A 14,218-nucleotide genomic window follows, 5' to 3' on the forward strand; every position below is an offset into this window, starting at 1 on the left:
TCTCTAACATTTAAATCTATACACACACAAAAAACCCATCACCGTCGAGTCGATTCCAACTCATAGTGACCCTATGGGACAGAGGAGAACTGTTCCATAGGGTTTCCAAGGAGCAGCTGGTGGATTTGAACTGCTGATCTTTTGGTTAGCAGCTGTAACTCTCACCTACTGGTGCCACCAGGACTCCATGGACAGATTTGGACACTGGAAACATGTAGCCTTAATTTACGTAGCTGTAAATACAGCTCTATATCCTCTCATATGTCCCTGGGTTACACACACACACACCCCTGCATAAAAAACATACTATTCAAAATAGTTTGCCTAATAAGTCTGAGTTAATATTACAATTGGAAAGGTTTCACAAAAGATTTCTCTTTAAGAGGATTACATTTTAATTATTTATGAATTTACTAAATACTTTGTTCCTTTGTAAGGTAAAAATAACTGTAATAAAATACTATTCACTGAATACATACTATATGTTAACATGCTAGGCATCTGTCTCTCTGTATGCATGCACACACACATACAAACACATGACATATACATGTGTGTATACACACGTGTGTATGTATGTATGTGCATATGTGTATATGTATTATTTCATGTATTAACATATGGAGTCCCCGGGTGGTGCAAATGGTTAATGCGCTCAGCTGCTAACTGTAAGGACAGAGGTTGAAGTCAGTCCAGATGCACCTCAGAAGAAAAGGCTGGTGATCTGTTTCTAAAACATCAGTCACTGAAAACCCTAGGAAGCACAGTTCTACTCTGACACATATGTTGGTTCAATGAGTCAGAGGCAACTCAACAGACAAATGGTAAGATTAGGTTGGCAGGTAGGTACACAGGTAGGTAGGAAACAGGCAGACAGAAGGCAGACAGAGACAATACAAAAAAGATAGATGGGATGGATGGATGGATGGATAGATAATAAATAGAGCACATTAGATATAGATAGGTATACAGACACACACAGGAGCCCTGGTGGCACACTGTTTAAAGTGCTTGGCTAGTAAGTGAAAGGTCTGTGGTTAGAACCCACCAGACGCTCCATGGGAGAAAGATGTGAAAGTCTGCTTCTGGAAAGATTTACAGCGTTAGAAACCACACAGGGCAGTTCCACTCTGTCCTACAGGGTCACTATGAATAGGAATCGATGTTGATGGCAATAGGCTTTTTTTCTGTTTATAGATATAAACACAAATATACACATATCACTACCTGAATTCTTAGAATGATATTTCTTCCTTTGTGCAAGGAAAAAAATGGATATCCTATTTTTTTTTATTATAAATGAGAAGGTCCAAATTAAAAGACAGATATAAATTCATTTGGTAAACACTAGATTTAAGCATACATTTATATACAAAGTTCCTCTTATGTCAATAAATAAGAAACCAATATTAAAGAGAGACATTCACTCATATAATAATACATGGAGAGACTACTGCACACTTCTGCATTATCTTAGAAATCAAATCTGAAATATTCAGACTTTGTCTTTTTTACCAAAGCTACCAAACTGAGTTTTTAGAGTCTTCCCTCCCGCTAGCATCTGGTTCACATATCACAACTGCTAAAGCACAGACTCCAGAGCAGATCACCTGGGTTCCAATCCTGGCTTATCTATCCACTAGCTACTTGAACTCTCTGGGCCTATGTTCCCTGGTGTGTTATGTGGGGATATATTTCTAGTATCACCTCATAGGGTTACTATGAGGATTAAATGAGATCATATTCAAAAAGTCTTAACAGTGTCTGACCAGGAATGGAGCCCAGGTAACCTAACTCGAAAATCTGTATTCTAAACTATTACATAATATGAGCCAAATGCTATCTTTTGTATCTAGACTTGCATGTTTCTATGATGCTGAACAGGTTCCAGACTAAGACGGACTAGGAAAAAATGCTTGGCGATCTACTTCTAAAAATCAGCCAATGAACGCCCAGTGAATCACAATGGCCCAACCAGTAATGGATCACAGTAACGGATCACAAGACTGAGCAATATTTTGTTTCATCGTGCATGGGGTTGCCATGAATCAGGGCACTAATAACAACAACAAGATTACAGAAACAAGATAGCTTTTCCAAAGATATTAAAACTAGGAGCTAGAAGTTTTTAAAACAACTTATTATCCTTTCTATGAGTCAGGCAGCAGTGCTGGGGGTACAAAATGAGTAAAATGTAGTTCCAACCTTAAAGAAGTCTCAGTTCCCACCTTAAAAAGGGCAAAAGACATAGATACACTAATACCAATTATAAAATTATTTTAAAATGCTATTTTAGTAGTAAAAGCAAAATGTTGTGATAGCATCAAAATGGGCAAAGAACCTGAATAGACATTTCACCAAAGAAGATATTCAAACGGCCCACAAGCACACTTTTCATGAAACGGTCAAAGTCATTAGCCATTACCTGTGCCATAGTGTTGACTGAGACTCACAGCAACCCTATAGCACTGAGTAGAACTGCCCCACAGGGTTTCAAAGGCTGTAAATCTTTACAGAAGCAGACTGTCACATCTTTCTCCTGTGGAACAGCTAGTGGGTTCGAACTACCGACCTTTTGGTTAGCAGCTAAGCACTTAACCACTGTGCCACCAGGGCTCCTTTTCATTAGCCATTAACCAAAAACCAAACCCACTGCTGTTGAGTAAAGTTTGACTCATAGTGACCTATAGGACAGAGCAGAACTTTCCCATAGGGTTTCCAAGGAGTGGCTGGTAGATTCCAACTGTTAACCTTTTGGTTAGCAGCCAAACACTTAACCACTGTACCACCAGGGAGATGTAAATCAAAACCACAATGATATACCATCTCACCCCCATTAGAATGGCAATGGTTAAAAAAAACAGGTGAGGGGGAACATTAGGTGAAGGCAAGGCTGTGGAAAAACAGGAACCCTCATCCACTGCTGGTGGGAATGTAAAATGGTACAGCCACTGTGGAAAATGCTTGGTGGCTCCTATCTTATGACCCAGCAATTCCACTCTTAGGTATACACCCAAGAGACCTGAAAACAGCCAACGGGAACAGACACGTACACACCAGTATTCACTGCAGCACTATTCACAATAGCCAAAACGGGGAAATAATCAAAATGTCCATAATCGGATGAATGAATAAACAAAATGCAGTGTGCACATACAATGAGATGTTACGCAACCACAAAGAGAAAGAAAGTCCTGGCGCAGGCTACAATACAGATGAACCCTAGAAAACATTATGCTGAGCAAAATAAGTCACTAAGGAACAAATGTTGTTAGGCTCTCACTTAAATAATCAAATATATAGAAACCAAAAGTTATTAGTAGTTACCAGGAGTGGGAGAAGGGGGAAAGAGGGAGTTTTTGCTTAGGGTGCATTGGGTTTGTATTAATGGTGGTGGAATAATTTGGAAGAGGATGGCAAGAACAGTTGTACAACCTGAAGAATGTAATAACATCATTAAATTGTACATGTAGAAACTGTTTGGAAAAAAAATGTTATGATAGCTGAAAACGGGACTGGCTCAGTCTGGGGTAACTGGGAAGTCAGCACAGAAGTAAAATGTGCGCTAGGGCTTCAGGGATACGTCACAGGAACACTCCATAAAGAAACTGCACTGGCAAAGAAACGGACTTTAAAAACATAAGCTGTATTTGAGAAACAATTACTTCAGGGTGATTCTAGAGCTCAAGGAGCAGGTGGGGGAGAGGTGGGAAGAGAGGCTGGGCAGACAGTGTGGGTTTACAAACCATACATGCCAATCGAGGAAAGAGAAGCCACAGTACTACTGGGTATGAGAATGCTTTTATCCAGGGAAGTAAAATAATAAACTCATTACTGTCAGGTCTATTCCAATTCATAGCAACCCTACAGAACAGAGTAAAACTGTCCCATAGGGTTTCCAAGGCTGTAAATCTTTAAGGAAGCAGACTGCCACATCTTTTTCCCGCGGAGCAGCTGATGGGTTCAAACTACAGACCTTTCGGTTGGCAGCCAAGTGCTTTAAACACTGTGCAACAAAGCGCCTACATAATAACATCAAAGATTTTAGAGACATAACTGCAGAAATGAAAAAGATCGGTTGGAAGGGGGGAAACACTGAAAGAAGTGAAATTAGTTTCAATTAAAAGCATGAGCGTCTGTTTCATCAATATCAAAAGAAGTTTTATTATTTGTAATTTTCTTTCTTTTAATGTAGGATACTACAGAGATTTTAAAATACAATAAATATATTGGCTACATATTAATTTCATAATAAGAACATTTACCAAAAATTAGAAACAAAAAAACTTTTAAGTACCATCAGTTTGGTCCTTATAACTCCTTCACACATTGTTTTCTGGCTGGTCTTAAAAATGTTACTTTTAGTACTAAACAAAAGGTCAGCAAAGGAATCAAGTAAATAAGATATACAAAGTCAGAACCAGAGAATAAAGATTATTAAAGGAAATATTTATTATTAAAGGAAATATTTATTATTAAAGGAGTTTATTAAAGGAAATATTTATTATTAAAAATTCTGTTTTCATTCTATGTCCCAACAATTTTTTTTTTTTTTTGGTGATGGCATGGTCTATAAAGGTACCAAACACTTTTCCAATTAAAGCAAGTCCCTGGAATTATGCATATAATTTTTCTAGGTTGGCAGTTTTGACCATCAGAAAATTTTCCATTCCTCTTCTGAATGGAAAAGCCAGGACTTCACCCTGAAACATAAACCTCACAGCTGAAACACAGCCTTTTTCCTTTGTAGAAGCAGTCGGTTTTAACACTTTTGACTTCAAATGCCAGGCCAATATGCTGTAATGCAATCCTTGCAGAAAACACAGAAAAGATGGTTCCATGTTTAATGATTTTTAATCTGCTCTTTATCAGAACCCTAACCTCCCCACCCCCTTATATGTCAAAATATTATCAGGAAGCCTTGCATCTGAGATCTGATGTCCAACTGTCTGCACGGAGCTTTTTCCCTGTCCAGTAAAAAGACACTCTGTATTTCCTGACGTTTCCTTTCAGAGGCTATTTATTTTAAATTCTAAGATATGTTGTTCTCCTACCAGCAGAGGGAGCCCTGATCCACTTCCTGAGCTTTGAGACTGTTCAATTAAGTCTCTCAAGGATTCTCCAGGAGGAATGTATGTCTCATCCTGTTCTAGCCCAATGCTATACCGAGGTCTGGTTTCTTGTCTTTTATACCTAAAGATAGAAAAAAGAAAATAATTTTAGTCAGTGGAATGCAGTGATAGATGTAAAATATTGCAGATAAAATAGTAATCATAGAAGTTTTTTTGTAGCACAGAAATACCAGATTAAATGCTTAGGTATTTGCTACCCTCAGTTATGGTCTCAAAAAAAAAAAGTCAGAATTATTTTGCTAAGATGTATTTTTTTTTTTAAACTCAACTACATCTTTTTACTCAGTCTCATCCATCTACAATTTGTCTTTTCTATTCCTTTAAATTGCATATATCCAAGCAGACTATATTTTGTTAGTCTTTTTATATAGTTCTAGTATTCGTTCCCTAAAATCTTTCCCTTGAAAGCTATTAATCTATTAAAGATGCAATTTTTCTTATTTACAAAGGACATTAGAGTTAACTCCTGTAAGGTAATGTATAAGGAAATAACACAAATGAAATAAAATTAAACTTTTTGTCAAAATTGCAATATCTTCCATTAGAAATGAACTTACTTGAATCAACTAATCTATCCATTTGAAGAGTAGTATTAGAAATATGAGTATTAAATTGTTCAAAAGGCAAAGGATCTGAGTTTAAAAGGTCCTTGATATTTCACAAACTAGGAAATAAGTTCTTAGATGACAAAAAGTAATTTTTAACTAGCATACTTAATAATAATGTATAACTGAACTGGTTTTTAAAGTAACTTATCTACAAATTATCTTTACAATCTTTCAATATAGAGGGGGAAATTTTTAGCACATGAAATAAGAAATTACTAGCGCTAACTTCAAGAGAGCCATTACTCTGCTTAAAATCGAACCTCAGTGGCAACCAGTCCCTGAATCCCCTAACTACCCTAAATTCCCTAGGGACTAAATTTATCTGTGCGGTTTTAATATCTTAGGCAGAAATGAGCTACATATCCATTTACAACTTCACGGGGGCAAATATTTATCAATAGTAACTGATGTTTTCAGTTAAATATAAAATCTAATTAGGTTAAAGAAAGCTGTGGTGAAAAACATCACTGGGCAAAAGCAGGTGGAATATATAAAGAAGTATAAGGAAGATGCCTCAAACTCAGAATTCTACATCCACATGTTAGAAACTTACCTGAAGTAACAGAATAAAATGATAAAGACCAAGAGCAAACTACAGACAGTCACAGATATCAGTAAAGCCTTGTGGTGTATAGGTCCATCAATAAAGTCTGAAATTAGAAAGAAAGTAAAGGAAGTCATAAAACGGAGAATATTGTCACTTAAAAACTAGGAAGCACCCCTTTCCTAAAAGTACTTCCTAAGCTCCACAGACAAGAAGCAAAAGGTACCCTTAACATGCTATTTGATATGATAAGGTGAAACTATATACATATACTCATAACTAAACAGTTTGACTGGCATGAATCATCATTCCACTGGGCACTTGTTTCATGGGCACAGGTTTAAGGCATATATTTCTTCCCCTCTGGAAGGGACAGGCTTGATATCTGATAAAACCACAGACAGGAAAAACGTAAATGACGGAAACCAGACCAGTTGCCGTCAAGTTGATTCCGATTCACGACAACCCCAGGTGTTGCAGAGTAGAACTGTGCACAGGGTTTTTAATGGCTGTGACTTTTCAAAACCAGATCATCAGCGCTTTCTTCTGAAGTGCCTCTGGGTGGCTCTAATTCACCACCTTTATTCGAAGTGTTTTTTTTTTTTTTTTAACAATCATCCCAGATGATTTTTTATGCAGGTGATTTTTGGAACATTATTGGAGAAAACTGGCATAAAACCAGGTGACCTACTTATTCTACCCAACCCCAAAACCCATTGCTATCAAGTGGATCCAACTCACAGTGACCCTGTAGGACAGAGTATAACTGCCCCATAGGGTTGCCGTGCTGTAAATCTTTACAGAACCAGACTGCCACATCTTCTCCCATGGAGCAGCTAGCGGGTTCGAGCCTCTGACATTTCAGTTAGCAGCTGAGCACTTTAACCACTGCTCCACCAGGGCTCTTTGACTTATTCCGGCATCAGCACCTTTCTTATTAAGGTAACCATACGCTCTTGAAAGAGTTATCACTGTTATTTAATTTTAAAGGGTATTACTGTAACTTAGGACTTTGGTTACTACGGACAAAAGAGCGTCCAACCAAGCTTCAGTCAAATATATGTCAACATAAGCATATTGGCTGGGAATCTTATCCCATTCATTGTAATTTTTTTTTTCATTCAAAAGTACTATATGTCCCATGAAGAAAATCTAGGAAGCACCAACTAAAATACATAAAATCACTACCACCTCACTACTCAGAAAAACTGACTACATATTAACATTTAATATATGCCTTCCGCATATCATCTCAATGAATAAAATTGTTCATGAGCAAAATATTTTACAAAAATAGCATAATAATATATATTGATTTATAACTAGATTGTTTTCACATAATATCGTGAAGTGGTTAAGGGCTCAACTGCTAACCAAAAGGCTGACAGTTCAAATCCACCAGCCACTCCTTGGAAACCCTATGGGGCAGTTCTACTCCAACCTATATGTTCCCTATGAGTTGGAACTGACTCAGTGCAAACAGGTGTGTCTTCTTTTCTTTTTTCCAAAACAACAGGTATTTTTCTGCAACATGATTTTTAAAGACTACATCTGCTCCCATAAAGATTACAGCCTTGAAAACCCTATGTGGCAGTTCTACTCTGTCCTACAGGGTCACTATGAGTTGGAATCGACTCGACAGCAAGGGGTTTGGTTGTGGTATGGTACAATATTATACACGGGTATATCTGAATTACATAGCCACTCCTGTATTATTTGATTTCCAAGATTTTGCTATAATAAATAATACTATAATGAATATTCTTTCAAAAACATCTTTTTATACATCAATGACTATTTCCTTAAGCTTGATTCCTAGAAATAGAATTACTAGCTCAAAGAATATATACATGTTAAGGTTTTTCATACGTATCATCAAATTATGCTTTAAAAGATTTCAACGGTTCCTTTTTTATCATCACTGTGAACATATGTTCCTTTTACTTTGAGATAATTTCAGCCTTACAGGAAAACTGTAAGGATAAAGAACTGCATATGCCCTTCACCCAGATTTTTGTAAGAGAGACTGACTTGATTTGTAAACTTTCACTTAAAGCACAATAAAAATTAAAAAAAAAAGAAGGGTGGGCCAAGATGGCGAACTAGGTAGACGCTACCTCGGATCCCTCTTGCAACAAAGACTCGGAAAAACAAGTGAATCAATCACATATATGACAATCTACGAACCCTGAACAACAAACACACATTTAGAGACGGAAAATGAACAAATACGGGGAAGCAGCGATTGTTTTTGGAGCCTGGAGCCAGCGTCCCAGTCAGGTAACCTTGGCGCCCGATTTAGGCCAGGGCCCAGGGGAGCTGACGGTGCAAACAAGGGGCGCAGCCCTACCCCCTGAACTCACCCCGGGAGGGGGCCCAGCCGGTTCGCGTGCGCGGCGTGGCGACGAAGCCAGTGGGAGAAGTCCCCGGGAGGCAGTGACTGGTCTTGGAGCTGTGAGAGCAGCATCCCAGCTGGGGAATCGTGCCGCCGGGCATTTGACTGGGCGCTGTCAAGGCACAAGCACGAGGAGCTGCTCCACTACCCTGAACTAACCCCGGGAGGGGGCCCAGCAGGTTCGCGGAGGTGGCGCGGCGACGCGGCTGGCGGGATGAGAAGTCCCCGGGAGACAGCGACTGATTTTGGAGTCGGGAGTGCACCATCCCAGCAGGGGAACCTTGATGCTGGGCGTGGGACTGGCATCAGAGGATCTGACCGCGGCTTCAGTGGGCCAGATCCCTGGGGGCAATCTCCACACAGCCAGCACACATAGGCGACATGCCCCTCAGGAATCTCAGATAAAATAGTCATTCCAAGCAAGACAAGCAACTCTGGCTATATTCCGAGGTGCTACTCTCCTATCTCTCTGATCCCTCCCCCACCCTCCCCAGGCGGCTTCATTAACATTGGAATTTCCTGAGCCAGAGGGAGAATGGCTCCGGCTCCGCGGAGGCTCTGCTTCCCCCCCCTTTTTTTTTTCTTTTGGTCTTTTCCTAACCCACTCTTCCGGCCTGAGAGAAGGAACCAAAAAAAACCCAGGGACCAAAAATCCACCCCTAATTGGACTAAAAACACAGAACCAGCTACAGCCAAGCATATATGATCCAAAGCTCAGACTTTCATCCTTACAGGGAACAAGGTGACGGTTATAATCCAAAGGCAGTTCTGATAGGGATCTGACTGCATTTTTTTTTAGCGGATTTTCTGGAAAAACTAGTTTCCCAGTGATGGCTCAGAGACAGCAGTCCATATCAAACCACATAAAGAAGCAGACCATGACAGCTTCTACAACCCCCCAAATAAAAGAATCAAAATCTTTCCCAAATGAAGATACAATCCTGGAATTATCAGATACAGAATATAAAAAACTAATTTACAGAATGCTTCAAGACATCAGAAACGAAATAAGGCAAACTGCAGAAAAAGCCAAGGAACACACTGATAAAACTGTTGAACAACTCAAAAAGATTATTCAAGAACACAGTGGAAAAATTAATAAGTTGCAAGAATCCATAGAGAGACAGCATGTAGAAATTCAAAAGATTAACAATAAAATTACAGAATTAGACAACGCAATAGGAAGTCAGAGGAGCAGACTCAAGCAATTAGAATTTTACTGGGAAATCTGGAGGACCAGGGAATTAACAACAACATAGCTGAAAAAAGTCAGATAAAAGAATTTAAAAAAATGAAGAAACCCTAAGAATCATGTGGGACTCTATCAAGAAGGATAACTTGCGTGTGATTGGAGTCCCAGAACAGGGAGGGAGGACAGAAAACACAGAGAAAATAGTTGAAGATCTCGAAAGAAAACTTCCCTGACATCATGAAAGACGAAAGGATATCTATCCAAGATGCTCATCGAAACCCATTTAAGATTGATCCAAAAAGAAAAACACCAAGACATATTATCATCAAACTCACCAAAACCAAAGATAAAGAGAAAATTTTAAAAGCAGCCAGGGAGAAAAGAAAGGTTTCCTTCAAGGGAGAATCAATAAGAATAAGTTCAGACTACTCAGCAGAAACCATGCAGGCAAGGAGGGAATGGGACGACATATACAGAGCACTGAAGGAGAAAAACTGCCAGCCAAGGATCATATATCCAGCAAAACTCTCTCTGAAATATGAAGGCGAAATTAAGATATTTACAGATAAACACAAGTTTAGAGAATTTGCAAAAACCAAACCAAAGCTACAAGAAATACTAAAGGATATTGTTTGGTCAGAAAACCAATAATATCACATACCAGCACAACACAAGGTCACAAAACAGAACATCCTGATATCAACTCAAACAGGGAAATCACAAAAACAAATTAAGATTAATTAAAAAAAAAAAATGCTCATAACAGGGAATCATGGAAGTCAATATGTAAAAGATCACAGTAATCAAAAAGAGGGACTAAATACAGGAGGCATAGAACTGCCATATGGAGAGTGATACAAGGTGATATAGAACAATACAAGTTAGGTTTTTACTTAGAAAAATAGGGGTAAATATTAAGGTGACCACAAAGAGGTATAACAACTCCATAACTCAAGATAAAAGCCAAGAAAAACGTAACGACTCAACAAACATAAAGTCAAACACTACAAAAATGAGGATCTCACAATTCACTAAGAAAAACGTCTCAGCACAAAAAAGTATGTGGAAAAATGAAATTGTCAACAACACACATAAAAAGGCATCAAAATGACAACACTAAACACTTATTTACCTATAATTATGCTGAATGTAAATGGACTAAATGCACCAATAAAGAGAGAGTCTCGGACTGGATAAAGAAGCACGATCCGTCTATATGCTGCCTACAAGATACACACCTTAGACTTAGAGACACAAACAAACTAAAACCCAAAGGATGGAAAAAAATATATCAAGCAAACAACAAGTAAAAAAGAAGAGGAGTAGCAATATTAATTTCTGACAAAATAGACTTTAGACTTAAATCCACCACAAAGGATAAAGAAGGACACTATATAATGATAACAGGGACAACTGATCAGGAAGACATAACCATATTAAATATTTATGCACCCAATGACAGGGCTGCAAGATACATAAATCAAATTTTAACAGAACTGAAAAGTGAGATAGACACCTCCACAATTATAGTAGGAGACTTCAACACACCACTTTCGGAGAAGGACAGGACATCCAGTAAGAAGCTCAATAGAGACACGGAAGACCTACTTACAACAATCAACCAACTTGACCTCACTGACTTATACAGAACTCTCCACCCAACTGCTGCAAAGTATACTTTTTTCTCTAGCACACATGGAACATTCTCTAGAACAGACCACATATTAGGTCATAAAACAAACCTTTGCAGAATCCAAAACATCGAAATATTACAAAGCATCTTCTCAGACCACAAGGCAATAAAACTAGAAATCAATAACAGAAGAACTAGGGAAAAGAAATCAAATACTTGGAAACTGAACAATACCCTCCTGAAAAAAGACTGGGTTATAGAAGACATCAAGGAGGGAATAAGGAAATTCATAGAAAGCAAAGAGAATGAAAATACTTCCTATCAAAACCTCTGGGGCACAGCAAAAGCAGTGCTCAGAGGCCAATTTATATCGATAATTGCACACATACAAAAAGAAGAAAAGAGCCAAAATCAGAGAACTGTCCCTACAACTTGAACAAATAAAGTGAGCAACAAAAGAATCCATCAGGCACCAGAAGAAAACAAATAATAAAAATTAGAGCCGAACTAAATGAATTAGAGAACAGAAAAACAATTGAAAGAATTCACAAAGCCAAAAGCTGGTTCTTTGAAAAAATTAACAAAATTGATAAACCATTGGCTAGACTGACTAAAGAAATACAGGAAAGGAAACAAATAACCCGAATAAGAAACGAGAAGGACCACATCACAACAGAACCAAATGAAATTAAAAGAATCATATCAGATTATTACGAAAAATTGTACTCTAACAAATTTGCAAACCTAGAAGAAATGGATGAATTCCTGGAAAAACACTACCTACCTAAACTAACACATTCAGAAGTAAAACAATTAAATAGACCCATAACAAAAAAAGAGATTGAAACGGTAATCAAAAAACTCCCAACAAAAAAAAGCCCTGGCCCAGACGGCTTCACTGCAGAGTTCTACCAAACTTTCAGAGAAGAGTTAACACCACTACTACTAAAGGTATTTCAAAGCATAGAAAATGACAGAATACTACCCAACTCATTCTATGAAGCCACCATCTCCCTGATACCAAAACCAGGTAAAGACATTACAAAAAAAGAAAATTACAGACCTATATCCCTCATGAACATAGATGCAAAAATCCTCAACAAAATTCTAGCCAATAGAATTCAACAACATATCAAAAAAATAATTCACCACGATCAAGTGGGATTTATACCAGGTACGCAAGGCTGGTTTAATATCAGAAAAACCATTAATGTAATCCACCACATAAATAAAACAAAAGACAAAAACCACATGATCTTATCAATTGATGCAGAAAAGGCATTTGACAAAGTCCAACACCCATTTATGATAAAAACTCTCAGCAAAATAGGAATTGAAGGAAAATCCCTCAACATAATAAAGGGCATCTATGCAAAGCCAACAGCCAACATCACTCTAAATGGAGAGAACCTGAAAGCATTTCCCTTGAGAACGGGAACCAGACAAGGATGCCCTTTATCACCGCTCTTATTCAACATCGTGCTAGAAGTCCTAGCCAGGGCAATTAGGCTAGACAAAGAAATAAAAGCCATCCGGATTGGCAAGGAGGAAGTAAAATTATCTCTATTTGCAGATGACATGATCTTATACACAGAAAACCCTAACGAATCCTCCAGAAAACTACTGAAACTAATAGAAGAGTTTGGCAGAGTCTCAGCTTATAAGATAAACATACAAAAATCACTTGGATTCCTCTACATCAACAAAAAGAACATCGAAGAGGAAATAACCAAATCAATACCATTCACAGTAGCCCCCAAGAAGATAAAATACTTAGGAATAAATCCTACCAAGGATGTAAAAGACCTATACAAAGAAAACTACAAAGCTCTACTACAAGAAATTCAAAAGGACATAATTAAGTGGAAAAACATACCTTGCTCCTGGATAGGAAGACTTAACATAGCAAAAATGTCTATTCTACCAAAAGCCATCTATACATATAATGCACTTCTGATCCAAATTCCAATGTCATTTTTTAACGTGATAGAGAAACAAATCACCAATTTCATATGGAAGGGAAAGAAGCCTCGGATAAGCAAAGCATTACCGAAAAAGAAGAAAGTGGGAGGCCTCACTCTACCTGATTTCAGAAGCTATTATACAGCCACAGTAGTCAAAACAGTCTGGTACTCGTACAAGAACAGATACACAGACCACTGGAACAGAATTGAGGACCCAGATATAAATCCATCCACGTATGAGCAGCTGATATTTGACAAAGGCCCAGTTTCAGTTAATTGGGGAAAAGATAGTCTTTTTAAGAAATGGTGCTGGCATAACTGCATATCCATTTGCAAAAAAATGAAACAGGACCCATACCTCACACCATGCACAAAAACTAACTCCAAGTGGATCAAAGACCTAAACATAAAGGCTAAAACGATAAAGATCATGGAAGAAAAAATAGGGACAACCCTAGGAGCCCTAATACAAGGCATAAACAGAATACAAAACATTACCAAAAATGATGAAGAGAAACCCGATAACTGGGAACTCCTAAAAATCAAACACCTATGCTCATCTAAAGACTTCACCAAAAGAGTCAAAAGACCACCTACAGACTGGGAAAGAATTTTCAGCTATGACATCTCCGACCAGCGCCTGATCTCTAAAATCTACATGATTCTGTCAAAACTCAACCACAAAAAGACAAACAACCCAATCAAGAAGTGGGCAAAGGATATGAACACACACTTCACTAAAGAACATAT

At 38.0% G+C, this 14,218-nt stretch overlaps 2 protein-coding genes across 17 annotated transcripts in view; both read right to left on the minus strand.

Annotated features, from left to right (window-relative positions):
* PDLIM5 (PDZ and LIM domain 5) overlaps positions 1 to 14,218 on the minus strand; it is a 1,027,106-nt gene that overhangs the window by 132,416 nt on the left and 880,472 nt on the right. The window lies entirely within an intron of this gene.
* The window catches only part of BMPR1B (bone morphogenetic protein receptor type 1B), a 531,312-nt gene that overhangs the window by 33,798 nt on the left and 483,296 nt on the right, over positions 1 to 14,218 (minus strand). For all 16 annotated transcript variants that reach the window (XM_049885696.1, XM_049885697.1, XM_049885686.1 and 13 more), the window contains 2 exons: positions 6,294 to 6,390; positions 5,055 to 5,193 (listed from right to left, as the gene is read on the minus strand). In XM_049885696.1, the coding sequence (XP_049741653.1) occupies positions 5,055 to 5,193; positions 6,294 to 6,390 (236 nt within the window). The remainder of the gene's footprint in view (positions 1 to 5,054; positions 5,194 to 6,293; positions 6,391 to 14,218) is intronic.

This window comes from Elephas maximus, chromosome 5, assembly GCF_024166365.1.
Source record: "Elephas maximus indicus isolate mEleMax1 chromosome 5, mEleMax1 primary haplotype, whole genome shotgun sequence".
Taxonomy (NCBI): domain Eukaryota; kingdom Metazoa; phylum Chordata; class Mammalia; order Proboscidea; family Elephantidae; genus Elephas; species Elephas maximus.